Source organism: Cervus elaphus, chromosome 24 (assembly GCF_910594005.1).
Source record: "Cervus elaphus chromosome 24, mCerEla1.1, whole genome shotgun sequence".
In the NCBI taxonomy this organism is placed as follows: Eukaryota; Metazoa; Chordata; class Mammalia; order Artiodactyla; family Cervidae; genus Cervus; species Cervus elaphus.
Window position 1 is genome coordinate 64,573,591 of NC_057838.1, and position 17,813 is coordinate 64,591,403.

General features: G+C 46.6%; 1 protein-coding gene across 1 annotated transcript in view; it reads right to left on the minus strand.

Moving 5' to 3' along the window:
• The window catches only part of LIMD1 (LIM domain containing 1), a 72,885-nt gene that overhangs the window by 12,144 nt on the left and 42,928 nt on the right, over positions 1 to 17,813 (minus strand). The window contains exons 3-4 of the mRNA XM_043885548.1: positions 3,728 to 3,795; positions 841 to 903 (exon numbers count right to left, since the gene is read on the minus strand). Coding sequence (XP_043741483.1) covers positions 841 to 903; positions 3,728 to 3,795 — 131 coding nt within the window. The remainder of the gene's footprint in view (positions 1 to 840; positions 904 to 3,727; positions 3,796 to 17,813) is intronic.

Consider the following 17,813-nt stretch of genomic DNA (forward strand, 5'->3'; position numbering starts at 1 on the left):
GGAGGCCAGGAAGGAAGACCTGTCCCCACTCAGGATAAACTCAGAGAGTCACGGCTGAGTGGGCAATGGAGCGGATAAAACCCGCTCCCTGTTCTGCTTTCTCAGAACTAATGATGGGGCCCCACCCTCATCTTAGGAAATGATTAAGCTGGGAAGAACATGGGGGAAAAGCAACTATGTTTATCTGATTCCAAAGCAGCTAAGATTTCGCCATGAAAACACAATGTTTGACATCTCACCTGGGATGCCACAAAGATCAGAGAAAATCAAAGAGAGGCCAGCATGACGTGAACAGCCCAGAGGAGGAGCGCACCCTCAGAAATGACCCTGTATGGACTGCATGGTGAAGGATGCAAATTCCAATAAAAGCCAAATGCGGGGCTACTACAGCAAGCAAGGTGCATGGGGTCTTCAAATAAAACCAGCCATAGGGACTTCCCTGGTGGTCCAGTGGTTAAGAATAGCCTCCCAGTGCAGGGGACACGGGTTCGATCCCTGGTCTGGGGAAGACTCCATATGTTGCGGGGCAACCAAGCTGAGGAGCCGCAACTGCTGAAGCCCATGTACCTAGGCCTGTGTTCCGAAACAGGAGAAGCCTCTGCAGTGAGAAGCCCACGCATCACAACTAGACAGAAGGCCCCACTTGCTGCAACTAGAGAGAAGCCCGCACAGAGACGGAGACCCAGCAGAGCCATAAATAAATAAAAATAAAACCAGCCATGATCACAAATCAAGGTAGGAAACATTGTTTTCAATTATTAATTTATTTTTTCCTGTCAATGCCTCCCCCACACACACACCATGTTATCAATATTACCTTGTTTGCCTGACCCTACTCACCATGTCCATGATCAGATGTCCACAGAGGAAACACCTGTCCGCGGACTGCTGGAAACCAGAGTACTGCAGAGAAAAGAGAAAAGAAAGTTTAGCCCAGGCGGGGCAGAGGAGTCTAGCTACTTCCCCGCCAGCCGCAAGGATCACAAAGAATGTCTTAGAGAGACGTGTCACTCTATTCAGGAATCTGTCGTGTCTCTATGGACAACAGTGTGGTGAATTACAGAATACCCTCCGCCACAAGAGCCATCACAAATGCTAATACCGCTCATCTCTCAACAGTTGCACCCAGGCATCCATGACAGGCCAGGCTCTGCATAGGAGGCTGTGCAGAGACAGGCATCAGCCTCTAATCCAGTGGTGCCCAAGACACGTTCCCTGGCATCACCTGAGAACTTGTCAGAGTGCAAATTCTTAGGCTCCATCCCTGACGTATGGAATTGGAAAATTGGAAACTAGGAGCAGGGGATGGAGGGGTAGCGGCAATCTGGGTTTTTGCAAGCCCTCCAGGGAATTCTGATGCATGCTCAAGTTTGAGACCACTGCTCTACATTTTCAAAACAATTCTGCAAGGTATGTACTACACTGTTTCTCAAATGGAAACAAAGGGAAGCTCAGAGAGGTTAAGTTGCTTTCTCATCGTCACAGAGCCTATCCGGGGTAAGGATGGCATTCAAATTCAAGTCTGGGTCTGGTTAAAAAGCCAGTGCCTTGATGGAAGCATATATATCACCATAGGCAAAATAGATAGCAAATGGAAATTTGCTGTATGTCAGGGAACTCAAACTGGGGTTCTGTAACAACTTAGAGGGGTGGGAAAAGGTGGGAGGGGGGAGGGAGGTTCAAGAGAGAGGGGACCTGTGTACACTTATAACCAATTCATGTTGATGTACGGCAGAAATCAAACCAATATTGTAAAGCAATTATCCATCAATTAAAAATAAATAATTTTTTTTAAAACCCAATGCCTTTTACAATCAGCTTCAAAGAAACTGGATAAATATTATTTACCTTATCTTACCAAAACACACATACACACACACACACACACACACAGAGCTGGAACCTGGAAAGAAATCAGGCACTCACCTCAGAAAACAGACTAAATACTACACACTGGAAGATACTAGAAGCTTAGATATTAAGAATACAACTTAATAAGGGAAATGTAATAGAAAGGTTGACTCATTGGAAAAGACTCTGATGCTGGCAGGGATTGGGGGCAGGAGGAGAAGGGGACGACAGAGGATGAGATGGCTGGATGGCATCACCGATTCGATGGACATGAGTTTGAGTAAACTCCGGGAGTTGGTGATGGACAGGGAGGCCTGGAGTGCTGCGATTCATGGGGCTGCAAAGAGTCGGACACGACTGAGCGACTGAACTGAACTGAACTGAATAGAAAGGAAGGTGGAAAAAAAAAGGGAAATTTTCTGGAGCCTTACACCACATAGTACAGGGGTTTGCTGCCCGGTACTTCTTCCTGATTCTCGGGTAACAGTTCTTCATTTTTTAGTTGTATTTATTTTTATTTTTGGCTGTGTTGGGTCTTCCTTTCTGCGTGTGGGCTTTCTCTAGTCACAGCAAGCGGGGCTTACTCTCTAGTTGCGGTGCACGGGATTCTCACTGCGGTGACTTCTCTTACTGTGAAGCATGGGCTCTAGGCATGTAGGCGTCAGCAGTTGAGGCACACGGGCTTAGCAGTTGTAGCTCCCGGGCCCTAGGGCAAAGGCTTGGTTGTGGTGCATGGGCTTATCTGCCCTGCGCTATGTGGGATCCTCCCGGACCAGAGAAGTTCTTTATTTTTGCTTGAGATCCAGCCTTGCTCTGCCACCCTGTGGTCCCGTGATTTCTGTGGGGCTGGCCCCTCATGCTAGGTTCTGAGGCAAGGACCTGGTCAATCAGAGCCTTGCATGCCTCCAGCACCCAAGACTTTGCCCAGGGGTGAGCAGATAACTCACCCAGAGCCCATGGGACTCTAGGAGCAGGACAGGCACTCAGCCCATCAGATCTGAAGCTAGGAGACAGTCAACTCTGGTATGGCACCACCATCTGACTATCGCATCACAGTGCCAGTGACTAAAGTTGAGCACGTGGGAGGAAACGACCCCCTGGGGGCATGCAGGAATTGGTTTCCTTGGGTTTGCTTGTCTGTTACTGGCAAACATGAGTCATCTTGAGTCAACCCACACTCCATGAAGAAGCTGGTCCCGAGCCATCTCTGGGTCTCACACTGGTCATCCTAGTGACCGGGCACGGCTCCTTGCCTGGCGGTGTGTTAGGGTCTGAAGATGTAAAGGTGAACCAGCGCGTTCCTCCCTCCCTAGGAACTTTCGGTCAAGTCAGGGGAAGACTTGTAAATGGACAGGCAGTGCGCTAACCGCTGGCCAGAAAAGGCCAAGGGCGGCAGCACAGAGGAGGGGGGATCCACTCTGAAGTCCCGGGGAACAGGCAGGCTGAGGGGGATCTGGGCAAAGAAAGAGGGAAGGCATTCCAGGCAGCGGACGCAGCACAGGCTGGCACACGGGGTGGAACGTGGGCGTGCAGAAGCGCAAGCCCCGGAGTGAGTGAGACGCAGGGCTGCGAGGGAGGCGGCCCAGAGCGCAGGGAGCTTCCGCGCATGCGCCGAGCCCTGGCGCCCGGCCTGGGCGCCGAGGCCGTGCAGCTGGGTGCGGGCGGCGGAGCCACAGGGCCGGGGCCGGGGGCGGCGCGGTGGCAACAGTGCCTGGCCGCGCTCTAGGAGGGAGAGGAAGGAGGCGGGGTGCGGGAGGACGCGGGGGCCCTGTTCTCAGAGGCTCAGGCCCTGCCAGCGGTGCGGCCTCCAGGGGGCGCTGGGGGCGCCGCAGAGTTAAACCACCTTCTGCCAGGCCTGCTTGGGTGACAAACTCACCAGGAAGTCTTCCTCGCAGAACACTTTGCCATTGACGAAATAAAAGGCTTTTCCTCTCAGCTTCCGGCCTAAGGAAAAAGCACGAAGGCAGGGTAAGAAGAAAATGTTCATAGGCGGTGGAAAAGGAGACAAGAAGGGCAAAATCTTGTAAAGCAGAAATAATCATGCCAAAAACAATGCCAACTGTTAGTAACAGTTTCTGGTTTCTGGAAGGTGACATGGCCCTTGGTAACGGGCAGACTCAGGCCAGAAGACAGGGTTCCCTGATGGGTGCCGCCTGGCAGGCTGACTTGGGAACCATCCGATACCTACTTCCCGCACCTCCTCTCTCTGAGAAAGAAGATGTTGGGGGACATGTCGGGGGAACAGGCAGCAGTCTCCTGTGAAGCTGCCGTTTCCCACAGGATTGTGACCCTCACTTCTGACACCTTCTCCAGGGAATGCTGGAGACAACCTGTCAGGAAAGTCCTATAAACTGGTCAGCTCTTATTTTCCTTACTTTCACATCTTTTCTCATCTGAAGGACAGAAAACACACTCTGTTGAAAAGGTGACGAAGTTTCCTATTTTCTCTTGACCTTGGTGGGGTGGGCGGGAGTGGGAAAAATTCAAAACACCCTGACTGCTCAGATGTAACTTTAGTTTCCAGAGAGCTAGGACGGTGACAAGAAGAGCACTCTTCTGTCAATTCTTTGGACCTCCTTTGAAAAAAACACCTGTTCAAGGTAAGTGGGAGCATCTCTGTGGGAGACCCTAGGTCTGTATTCAGCAGCAACCCCAAATCGAGACTATTTCCAGGGACACACACAAAACACACCCAACAGACTTTGTGGAAGTTTCAGAAGCTGAATGAATTCTGAACACTAGTGGGATCAAGACCCTTAGGCCGAAAGTCCACCTGAAACCAAAATCACCAATGTCAAAAACGCTAACGGTGCTCGAGACACACAGAAATCCCCCCATACATGATGGGTGTCCTTGCTTGTGACACCCCAGAGCAGGCAAACAGCACAAGGAAACTGGGGGAAGGGTGCTAATGAGGACTCGTCAGACCTCAGAGAGGACTCTGAAAGCATCAACGTAGGGGAAACACCGCAAAAAGGGAAATAAACCCAACTACAAAAGCAAACCTCCAGACAGACTAAAGACCTCAGACTTTCTGTGAAACACAAAAGCTATTGTGTTAGAAAATACAGGTGACTGTCTTTTGACTTTGGCGAGGTAAGGATTTCCATCCACTGACCTTCCACTAGTAATGGGCTTCCCTAGTAGCTCGGTAAAGAATCTGCCTGCAATGCAGGAGACCCCAGTTTGATTCCTGGCTTGGGAAGATCCCCTGGAGAAGGGAACAGCTACTCCACTCCAGTATTCTGGCCTGGAGAATCCCATGGACTACAGTCCATGGGGTCGCAGAGAGACGGACACGACTGAGCGACTTTCACTTTCATGGTAAGCTCGTCAGGAAGGCCCTGATCCTCTCCTGGCCTCATCAGACCCTTTGTGTGGTGTTAGCTGCTGCCAGATTCACCGTTATCTCACTGTCGCCCCAACCCTCTGACTGGTTCCTCTAGAATGGTTTAATGCTCTGAGCATGTGCTACATTCCCTGAGGATCTAACTGTAATTTTAACTCAGCCTTGGGCTAAGAGGGCTTGGTAATCGTCTAACTGAGGGCAATAAATTGAATAGAAGGAAAGCAAGTCAGGGATGAGAAGATGGCTACAACATAGCATTAGTATCTAAAACGCATAAAGAACATCAATAATCCTGAGGAAAAGACAACTGTGTGTGTGTTTGTATACCTAGACAGGGATAAACATGCAGACTTATATGACTGCAAAAATAAGTGTATGCTCATACATACATGTAAACCAAATGTCAATAGTCTCCTCTGAGTAAAGGAAATGGTGATTTTTATTAGTTTTCTTTTTTCCCCCCTGCAATCACTACGTGTATTACTTTTATTGCCTGAACAACAAACTTTAATGGAGTGAGAGTGTGAAGGGCAATGGGGCGTATGTTAGAAGTCTTTAGCTCTCCAAACTTTCCTTCTGTCCTCCCCTCAGAGTTGTCCTAGGAGGTTCTCATTATAGAACCTTCACAAGCACTTCCCAACTAAACTAGAGTAAAAAGAATGAGTACCTACAGCTCAATCATTTTGGGGTCCCTAACAGAATCCTCTGACATCCACAGAAGTTTGATTTAATAATGCTACTGACTTACAGTTCTCCCCCTCCATCAAAAGATTCCAGAGGACTCAGAGTTTCAGAAAGGAAAGTGAGAACAAGAGTGTCTTCTCCACCTTGTGCCCCGAGCAGGCTCAGGGTGAGAACCAACGTGCTGCTTCTCTACGCCAAGGCAGCAAGGACACGAAGAGCCCACCGTTAAGAGGAGCTGCCCAGACGTGCAGGGAAACAGTCTCCCCCGCCACACACACGGTCTGGCTGCAAGTCTGTGTCGCGCCCTGGCTCTGCTGCTCCCACCTGGGGTGTCCCAACCAGGATGAACCGGTGCTGATAAGAAAAGAGGAAGCAAGGCTGCAGCTGCGAAGGAGGTCACTAGAGGGAGCAAGCAGGCTGCCTGGAAACACACAGGACTTCCAGAGCGAGAGAAAGCTTCCCAGCCAAGGTGTGGAGAACACCCAGCTCTTCTCTTGGAATGGGACCTGCGACGTTCTAAGGAATCTCGGCAGGAATTAGCTTTTTGATTTAATAGAGGGTAGATCACCTCTCTTCCAAAAATCACAGAGGAAAAGGATCACACACACCAAACTCAAACCTTGTAGCATTCTAAGAAAGATAAAGGAGAGCTGTTTCACATATGATAACAAAGATTTTTTCAAACAATCACATCTGTTTGTGATGGCCGTCAGTGCATATTTCTGTAAGCTACAGAGAAGACTGTAAAATGATAAGCTCACCCTGGAGAGGAAACTCTTAAATTATTTATCTCTGGCTCAGTGGGGCTGTCTGGGACTTAGCTTAGGGAATGAATCAGAAACATGAATAAATGTTCACTTGGATCCAAACTGGCAGCCTTAGAGGAAGTGATCACATAAAGCAGAGTGCATTTAAATGTAACCTGTAGCCGTTTAAAATACCCTTCAAATAAGTGTTTCAGTGGATGAGAAAATGCTTTACTATAGGAGGATACTCAAATTACGTGAGTAAGGGGAAAATGCAAGCTAGATACCTGCAACTCCATTTACAGCACAATTCCATTTTGGTAACCTATTACCCCCCCACATACCACTGATGCTGACAAAAAAAAAAAAAAAGGAATATAGCATACTAAGTTCAGTTCAGTCGCTCAGTCGCATCCGACTCTTTGCGACCCCATGAAGCGCAGCACGCCAGGCCTCCCTGTTTATCACCAACTCCCGGAGTCCACCCAAACCCATGTCCATTGAGTCGGTGATGCCATCCAACCATCTCATCCTCTGTCATCCCCTTCTCCTCCTGCCCTCAATCTTTCCCAGCATCAGGGTCTTTTCCAATGAGTCAGCTCTTCGCATCAGGGAGCCAAAGTATTGGAGTTTCAGCTTCAGCACCAGTCCTTCCAATGAACACCCAGGACTGATCTCCTTTAGGATGGACTGGTTGGATCTCCTTGCAGTCCAAGGGACTCTCAAGAGTCTTCTCCAACACCACAGTTCAAAAGCATCAATTCTTCGGCGCTCAACTTTCTGTATAGTCCAACTCTCACATCCATTCATGACCACTGGAAAAACCATAGCCTTGACTAGACAGACCTTTGTTGGCAAAGTAATGCCTCTGCTTCTTAATATGCTATCTAGGTTGGTCATAACTTTCCTTCCAAGGAGTAAGCGTCTTTTAATTTCATGGCTGCAGTCACCATCTGCAGTGATTTTAGAGCCCCCCAAAAATAAAGTCAGCCACTGTTTGCACTGTTTCCCCATCTATTTGCCATGAAGTGATGGGACCAGATGCCATGATCTTAGTTTTCTGGATGTTGAGCTTTAAGCCAACTTTTTCACTCTCCTCTTTCCCTTTCATCAAGAGGCTCTTTAGTTCCTCTTCACTTTCTGCCATAAGGGTGGTGTCATCTGCATATCTGAGGTTATTGATATTTCTCCCGGCAATCTTGATTCCAGCTTGTGCTTCCTCCAGCCCAGTGATTCTCATGATGTACTCTGCATATAAGTTAAATAAGCAGGGTGACAATACACAGGTTTGACATACTCCTTTCCCTATTTGAAACCAATGTGTTGTTCCATGTCCAGTTCTAACTGTAGTTTCCTGACCTGCATGCAGATTTCTTAAGAGGCAGGTCAGGTGGTCTGGTATTCCCATCTCTTTCAGAATTTTCCACAGTTTATTGTGATCCACACAGTCAAAGGCTTTGGCTAGTCAATAAAGCAGAAGTAGATGTTTTTCTGGAAGTCTCTTGCTTTTTCAATGATCCAGTGGATGTTGGCAATTTGATCTCTGGTTCCTCTGCCTTTTCTAAAACCAACATATTGCTGAAGCCTGGCTTGGAGAATTTTAAGCATTACTTTACTAGCATTTGAGGTGAGTGCAATTGTGTGGTAGTTTGAGCATTCTTTGGCATTGCCTTTCTTTGGGATTGGAATGAAAACTGACCTTTTCCAGTCCTGTGGCCACTGCTGAGTTTTCCAAATTTGCTGACACATTGAGTGCAGCACTTTCACAGCATCATCTTTCAGGATTTGAAATAGCTCAACTGGAATTCCATCACCTCCACTAGCTTTGTTTGTACTGATGCTTCCTAAGGCCCACTTGACTTCACATTCCAGGATGTCTGGCTCTAGGTGAGTGTGAGTAATCACACCATCGTGATTATCTGGGTCGTGAAGATCTTTTTTATGCAGTTCTTCTGTTTATTCTTGCCACCTCTTCTTAATATCTTCTACTTCTGTTAGGTCCATACCATTTATTATTAAAGGCCCATGTCCTTTATTGAGCCCATCTCTGCATGAAATGTTCCCTTGGTAACTCTAATTTTCTTGAAGAGATCTCTAGTCTTTCCCATTCTATTGTTTTCCTCTAGTTTTTAGCACTGGTCAATAGTATTACAGGAAAATTTCACTTTCTATTTTGTATTTTTCTTTCAAAAACTTATCTATTGTTATATAGCACTGACAGGCTTATTCAAGGGAAATTTCACTTGCCACTTTATACCTTTGAATATTTACAATTTTTTCTATTATTTTAATACAGCAGAAGATGGTATAAGAGAAATTTTACCTTCCGCTTCACACATTTTAGATTAAAATTTTCTAGAATCATATATTCATAATGTGAGAAACAATACTTTCTTCTTAATTTTCAAAGGAAACTCATGTAATAATGTGAAAAGTAAAAAAAAAGAAAAAAAGTAAAATTCAACTAAGTAACGAAGAAATTCAAAGAAAAAAGACGGGAAAGGAAATCTGTCCAAGAATGACAGTGCCTCCGGGTAGACATACACGGTGTCTGAATGACTGTGGGGGGTGAGGGGGGAATTCGCTAGTTGTTTGCTTCTTTATACTCTCCTCAACTTCCCCAAACTTAATAATGAGCAGGTGTCAGTTTGATGATCATTCTGAAAAGTGCCCAACTGGCTAGACAGATCTCTCCCTGTCCGGTCCCAGAGCTGAGGAGTCCCATATCCAGACCCCAGAGGCGAGGGGAGAGGGCAGCAGACAGAGGTTGCATCTGTATTTCCTCTATTATCAAAAAAATATAAATAAACAAGGATTTCCCCCACAGACCCAAGAAGGTGGGACCTTCCTCTGCTCTGAAGGACTCAAACTCTAGTTTTCACAAAAGTTTTAAAAGATCCACACCGCCCCCCCCCCCAGTTTAGAAACTGACTTCCACACCCATAATTAGTTTGCATTTTGTCAAAGTGAGAAAAAGAAACTAACATCTGTTGATGGCCTCCTGTTGTTTCAAGTACTGTATTTAGAAGTTTCGTACACTAAAAAATAGTTCTTAAAGTATCTGAATACAGTGCCACACACGTTACTACATCACTAGTCCCCTTTCTGTTCCCACCTTCCACGTTCCGTTCACAGAGACATTTCACAAACCAGTCCCTGTCTCCTACTCTAGGATGCATTCAGTGGGGAAAGAATTCACCAAAGAATTAGGCAGAAATTGGACCCATCATGTGTCAACATCGCGGAGCAGTGTGGGGATGCAGGAACTGGGGATCACTGGACATGACAGCCAGTGATCTGTGGCCAGCAGTCTGGGTTTCCTCTTCTCTTTCATAAAGACACCATGTGTTGCTGTTTACTCTCTGACTCTGTGAGACCCCATGGACGGTAGCCCACCAGGCTCCTCTGTCTGTGGGATTTCCCAGGAAAGAATACTGGAGAGGGTTGCCACTTCCTTCTCCAAGGGATCTTCCTGAGCCAGGGATCAAACCCACATCTCCTGCATTGGCAGGCAGATTCTTTACCACTGAGCCACCGGGGACGCCCTAAAGACACTATGGCAAGTGAGTGTAGTTGCTCAATTATGTCCAACTGTTTGTGACCCATGGACTGTAGCCCGCCAGGCTCCTCTGTCCATGGAATTCTCCAGGCAAGAAAACTGGAGTGGGTAGCCATTTCCCTCTCCAGGGGATCTTCCCGACCCAGGGACTGAACCCAGGTCTCCCGCACTGCAGGCAGATTCTTTACCAGCTGAGCCAGAAGGGTACTTACAGGTCAAACAATATCATCTCCATTTCCTACATTAGGAAGGCTCAGCGAGGCTCGCCCAGGTAGTAAGCGGGCAGGTTGGAAGCCAGGCTGTCTGACGCTGACGTGTGTGCTTGTTCCATTGCACCATGAGCCCGCCTGCGCAGTTTACCATTGGCTGAGTGCACACCGCCATGTGGAATCCAGTCTCTCTCTCCCTCCCAGGGAATGGAGAAGAGCATTTTCATTTTTTAAAGCACTTTCTATGTATAGGGCACTTTAGCTACCCTGTATCCCTTTAACTGTCTTGACAATTCTGTAAAAATCCCTTGCGACTGCACCCATGTGGGGTATAACTTGACTGGTGACGACCCCCATCTTCTACCCTAGGCATGCTGAAGGAAGGTAAGGCCATGCAGAATACAGCAAGCAAACTCATCCTGAAAAGCAGGGAGGCAGAAAGAAGGTCTTCTCCAGGCTGACTCACTCTAGATCCAGCCAATGAAACAGACACCGATGAACTGGGAAATTCCTGGAATCACAGCCGCTGCCCTGAAAGTTCCAGGCATAAGTGGGGGACCCCGAATCGTCCTCACTGACAAATAAGCACCACCAGGCGGCGCCAGACCACAGCCAAGGCAGGACAGGCAGGCCCCACACAGCAGGGCTGAGACCTCCAGGCTGGTTGGTGGGTGCTGAGGCTGGCTGGGGTCATCTCATTAAACCCGGCAATAATGTGACCCCAGACTGTAAGCAGTTTACCTCCACTGACTGCGTTATATGCAGTTTCACTGAGTTTTCATGTTGCAGATGAGGAAGCAAAAGCTAAAGAGGTCAAGCAAATTTGGCTGTGTGGCCAAAGTCAAGTACGAGAGCTGGGGTGTGAACCCAGGCCTCACAAGAAACCCTCTCCAGTACTCTTGCCTGGGAAATCCAATGGACAGGGGAGCCTGGTGGGCTACAGTCCATGGGGTCACAAAGAATCGGACACAACTGAGCAACTGAACAACAACCACTCACGAGTGCCAAGTCAACACTCTTCCCATCACACTATACCATCCCTTTGCCCTGGAACAGACTGTGGGAGGGGAAGAAGGTGGATTTCTTGACCTTCCCAATCATACATCTTCCCCATGTGACTCCCCTGAGTGGTGGTGACAAGTCACAGTCCGCACACTTCCTATGGTGGCACCTATTTGGAGCCAGCGGAGCCGTGCCAGAGCTCATACAGACCAGAAGATAAAGCAGAATGGCCAAGGTGTGAACACGAGAAAACAGGCCAGCAGTTCTCGGACTTTAGCATGCTTTAGAACACACAAGATTTCTACAGCCCCTCCTCAGAGATTCTGACTTAGTAGGTCCGGGAAGGGCCTGAGGATCTGCCTGTCGAATGACTTCTCAGGTGATGCTGACCATGTTGGTCCAGGGACCACACTTGGAGAACCATTGAGTTGGGCTGTGCCTCAGGCCTGTCTCTGAACCAGCATCTCCACTAGAAGAGATTCATCTTTGTCAAACAGAAGTGCTAAGCCCTGGACCAGGACTTCCCTGGTAGTAGTTCAGGGCTTAAGAATCCACCTGCCAAAAAAAAAAAAAAGAATCCACCTGCCAATGCAGGGCATGTGAGTTTCATCTTTGGTCTGGGAACTAAGATCTCACATGTCATGGTGCAACTAAACCCATGTGCCAAAACTACTGAGCCCGCGTTCCCTAGAGCCTGTGCTCCACAATGAGAGAAGCCACCGGAACAAGAAGCCCACACGCTACAACTAGAGAGTAGCCACCTAGTATCGCAACTAGGGGAGGTCCGAGCAGCAACAAAGGGCCTGTGAGCTGCAGGTAAGGCCTGGTGCAGCAAAAAGTGAACACCCAGACCATTCCTATAACAATCAGCATCAAATATAAAGCTGTTGAGAAGGAAGAAGGTGTGTTGGGTTACATCTTTGCAACTCTAGTTTCAGAATCACCCTGCTTCAAGCAGAGGAAGTCCCTGAAACGGGAAACAGCTGGTGACATGCACACGAAAAATATTCCAAATGAAGAGTTTTTCCAGAGCTATGGAATATAGTAGTCAAAGCCGCTCTTTATTTTCTGATCACAACAATAGCTCATAAAATATTGACTAATAAATGTACAGACTCATCAAGAATCCACTCCAAAAAGCCACTTCCCATAGATACAGTGAATATTTTATATACATCTACAGGGACACCTTCAGATGAGAAATGTGGATAAAGTCAGTGTAGTTTAGTCAAGGAAAGAGCAGCTGAGGACGACACAAGAGGTCGGCCACTTAGTGTGACAAATAAAACTAAACTTGCAATACTCCCCATTCTTCCTGATTTCTAGAAATAGAAACAGCTCATCTATTCTGGAAAAGTAATTGGCCCTTAGCGGTAAGACCTTACCGCAAATTTGTTTCCAAAATATCTCCCTGAAAAGTAACAATGCAGTTTTCCCGACAATGAAGATACTTGCTGAGTGAAGTAAAAACCAGGAATCCTTCAGATATGTTTTTATTGTACTGTTCCAACCGGTAACTTCTACCTGTGCCATCCACATTGGCTACCAGCCCATACATGGCCATTGATATGTAATTCTGTATTAATCAAAAATAACATTAAAAATTCAGTTCAAGGGCTTCCCTAGTGACTCAACAGTAAAGAATCCTCCTGCCAATGCTGGGGACGTGGGTTCGATCCCTGATGTGGGAAGATCCACGTGCCGCAGAGCAACTAAGCCCGTCTGCCACCACGACTGAAGCCTGGGCTCCCTGAAGCCCGTGATCCACAACAAGAGAAGCCGCTGCAGTGAAAAACCCATGCACACGAGAGAGCAGCCCCCACTTGACGCAACTAGAGGAAAGCCCGTGCAACAGTGAAGACCCAGCACAGTGAAATAAATAAATTCTTTTTTTTAATTCAGTTCAGGAGAAGGAAACGGCAACCCACTCCAGTATTCTTGCCTGGGAAATTCCATGGACAGAGGAGCCTGGTGGGCTACAGTCCATGGGGTCGTGGAAGAGTCAGACATGACTCGGCGCCCAAATGAGAACAACGTTTCAATGTATAATAAAATTAAAATGTCTGCTCAAAAAAAAAAAAAATGAGTTCAAGCTTCCTCAAGCAGGGTCTGGGGAAGGAGCGTCAGGCGTCATGTCAGGCTTCGAAGGTGGACGAGGAAGATAAGGCATTCAAGCACAAACAGGAGGAGAAGCAGAAGAAACTCGAGGAGCTAAAAGCAAAGGGCAGAGGCCTTGGGGAAAAGCCCCCTGGTCACATGTGGAATTAAGAAATCCGGCAAAAGGGAAGCTATTCCTTGTGCCAAGGCAACGATGATCCTTAGTTCCATTCCTGTGTAAACATCTGGATTCGCTGCCACAACAGCTGTTGCCACCTATAGCTAGAATTAAATGTTGTCTTGGAACCTCCTGTACATTTAAGAATAAACTTTTGTAAAAACAATAATCAGTTCAAGTATTTGAACAAGTACATTTCAAGTCCCCGGAGGCCACTAGTGACCAGGGCAGCTCTGGAACACCTGCATCATCCACAGAGGTCTACCTGATCTACTTCTGCAAACAGCTTTTCCAGAACAGGTTAACTGTTAGAAGGCATTGCTAGCCACAAAGCAACAGAAAGAAACCAAGCAAACTGGTTGGGTTCCAACGAACAGTCCACTGGACTCACGCTGGAGTCCACATAGGCTCACGCCGGCCCAGTGGGACGAGGAACAAAGCAGAAAGAGGAAAGCGGAAAAGCACTCAGGCTGGGGTCCTTGGCTTCGACTTCCCAGCAGTGAGAGGCTGGCTGGTCATCTACACCCCTGGGTCCCTTCAGAGGAGAGGACAAGATTAGGGATGACAGTGTGCCCAGCACGGCATCAGCTCATACTAAGCATGTGCCATAAGTCACTGTTGCCAGGATCCCATCGAAACCTTCAGTTTCTGAAGCAAAAAAATCACCTCCACCTCCGTTTCCCTCTTTGTCCAAAACCTCCAGATCACTACTGCTTTCTCAGTTTTTCTGTGCTCAAGGGCCAAGTCTTGGGGGTTTTGTTTTTAATTTCCATCTGCCAGACTTATTTTCTCATAAAATACAAAAACGTGGGGAAATGAAAACATATGAAATCCAAGCCTCAATTTGCTTTGTCAAGTTGTTATGAAAGTGTTCAATGTCTGTTGAAAGTGTTAGAAAAAGCCTCCATGTCTGTGCTTCTGTCCTCACTGGTCAAGGACCGCACTGTTGAGCAGTCCACTCCACACTCCAATCCTCTTCTAAATCGCTACTCCGGAGTCCTTTTTTTTTTAATCCTTACAGTTTTACAAATCCATTCTCTTCTTGTTTTCCACGTCCATTCTTCCAGACCATCGTCATCTGGGTCAGGAAAGAGAACGCTGCACAGAAAGAAAAAAAAAAAAAAACCCCAGAGCTTTGCAGAGGGTCTCCTTGGAGGATTTAGCAGAGCACAGATCAGCACAGGCATGTGAAGAAAATAACCACAGCTGCGGCCGAAAGACATCCAGAAGGATGAGAGAGAACAGTGCCTGATGTTCACAAGGGCCGGAAACGGTTTATTCCCAGCAGACAGACTGGGAGGACGCGTGATAATCCAGGCGATGCTGAGTAAAGTTGTGCCCTGTGTTGGAGGGAATAGTTAACCCTAGACTGATTCTGCTGTATAAAGAAGGCTGAGCACTGAAGAATTGATGCTTTTGAACTGTGGTGTTGGAGAAGACTCTTGAGAGTCCCTTGGACTGCAAGGAGATCCAACCAGTCCATCCTAAAGGAGATCAGTCCTGGGTGTTCACTGGAAGGACTGATGCTGAAGCTGAAACTCCAATACTTTGGCCACCTGATGTGAAGAACTGACTCACTGGAAAAGACCCTGATGCTGGGAAAGATTGAAGGCAGGAGGAGAAGGGGACGACAGAGGATGAGATGGTTGGATGGCATCACCGACTGAATGGACATGGGTTTGGGTGGACTCTGGGAGGTGGTGATGGACAGGGAGGCCTGGCGTGCTGCAGTCCACGGGGTCGCAAAGAGTTGGACAGGACTGAGCGACTGAACTGAACTGAAGTCTGCTGTAAACTCATTTAGCAAATCATAAAAAATCACCCTGGAAAGGATCACTGTTTCCAAGTAACTTATCTGCACCCCAGAAGATTTAGCTGCTCAAGATGATTTAATAGAATGTAAAAATACCGAGGACTCAATAAGGTATGGTTCACAATGCATGGCTTTCAGTCAAAGATGATCCGATAGGCAAAGAAGCAAGAAAACACATCCCATAATGAAGAAAATAATCCATCTGTGGAAATCAACCCAGGTCTGACACAGACATTAGAATTAGTAAAGAAGGACAAGTTACTATTGTTCTATTCCACGTAACAGTAAACAACTTTGCCCCCAAAGTTAAACAGCGACCCAGAAGATATTAAGAGGCCCAGACTGAACTGCTAGAGATGAAAAGTATGTCAGAGATGAAAGAGACACTGAATGGGATTAAATGCAGATTACACATTGCAAGAGATAAAATCTATGACATTAAAGGCACAGCAATAGAAATTGTCTGAAATGCAACAGAGAGGAAAAGAATTTGAGAAATGGAAAGGCCATGAAGTGAAGCCGTGGGACTTCAAGGTGCCAAAATGGGAATTCCTTGGCAGTCTAGCAATTAGGACAGGGTGCTTTCACTGCCGAGGGTGTTGGTTCAACCCCTGGTGTGGAATTAAGATCCTGCAAGCTACAGTGTGTGTGTGGGGGGGACTATACACACACACACACACACACACATATATATATATATACACACCAAACCAAGGGACCACTGGGTCCCTGAAGTGGAGGCTCGAGGGGAGAATGGCAGAAAATTTGAAGAAATGATGGCCAAAAATACTCCAAATTTGATGAAGACTATTATAAAGTCACAGATCCAAAAAGTTCAGCAAATCTCAAGCACAGGAAGCATGAAAAGTATACCAGGTACATCATGATCAAATTTCTCAAAATCAATGACAAAGAGAAAACCTTAATCAGAGGAAAAAGACGTTACATACAAAAAGACAAAGATAAAGATAGCCTTGGAGTTCTGGTTGAAAACAAGCCAAGCAAGAAGACAGTGAAACAACATCTTTAGAAATGAAATAAAAAGCTATCAACCTAGATATTTCTACATATATATTTTAGGATAATTTATGTGTGTGTGTGTGTGTGTGTGTGTGTGTGTGTGTGTGTGTATTTTAAAACCAAAGTGAAGTAAGAATGAATTCAGACGTTCGAAAGCTGAAAAGAATTCTTCAAGGCAGATCTGCACTACCAAAAAAAAAAAACTTAAGTCTTTCAAGGAGAAAGAAAATGGAACCAGATGAAAACCTGGATGTAAACAAAGGAATGAAAAGGACCAGAAACAGTAACTATTTTTGTTGTTGTTGTTATTAGTTAAATCTCTTTAAAAGATAATCGATTCAGTTCAGTTCAGTTCAGTCACTCAGTCATCTCGGACTCTTTGCGACCCCATGAGCTGCAGCACACCAGGCCTCCCTGTCCATCACCACCTCCCGGAGTCCACCCAAACCCATGTCCATTCAGTCGGTGATGCCATCCAACCATCTCATCTCTGTCGTCCCCTTCTCCTCCTGCCTTCAATCTTTCCCAGCATCAGGGTCTTTTCCATCAGCTCTTCGCATCAGGTGGCCAAAGTATTGGAGTTTCAGCTTCAACATCAGTCCTTCCAATGAACACCCAGGACTGATCTCCTTTAGGATGGACTGGTTGGATCTCCTTGAAGTCCAAGGGACTCTCAAGAGTCTTCTCCAATACCACAATTCAAAAGCATTGATTCTTCGGTGCTCAGCTTTCTTTATAGTCCAACTCTCACATCCATACCTGACTACTGGAAAAACCATAGCTTTCACTAGATGGACCTTTGTTGGCAAAGTAATGCCTCTGCTTTTTAATATGCTATCTAGGTTGGTCATAACTTTCCTTCCAAGGAGTAAGCGTCTTTTAATTTCATGGCTGCAATCACCATCTGCAGTGATTTTGGAGCCTCAAAAAATAAAGTCAGCCACTGTTTCCCCATCTATTTGCCATGAAGTGATGGGACCAGATGCCATGATCTTAGTTTTCTGAATGTTGAGCTTTAAGCCAACTTTTTCACTCTCCTCTTTCACTTGCATGAAGAGGCTCTTTAGTTCTTCTTCACTCTCTGCCATAAGGGTGGTGTCACCTGCATATCTGAGGTTATTGATATTTCTCCCGGCAATCTTTATTCTAGCTTGTGCTTCCTCCAGCCCAGCGTTTCTCATGATGTACTCTGCATATAAGTTAAATAAGCAGGGTGACAATATACAGGTTTGACGTCCTCCTTTCCCTATTTGAAACCAGTCTGTTGTTCCACGTCCAGTTCTAACTGTTGCTTCCTGACCTGCG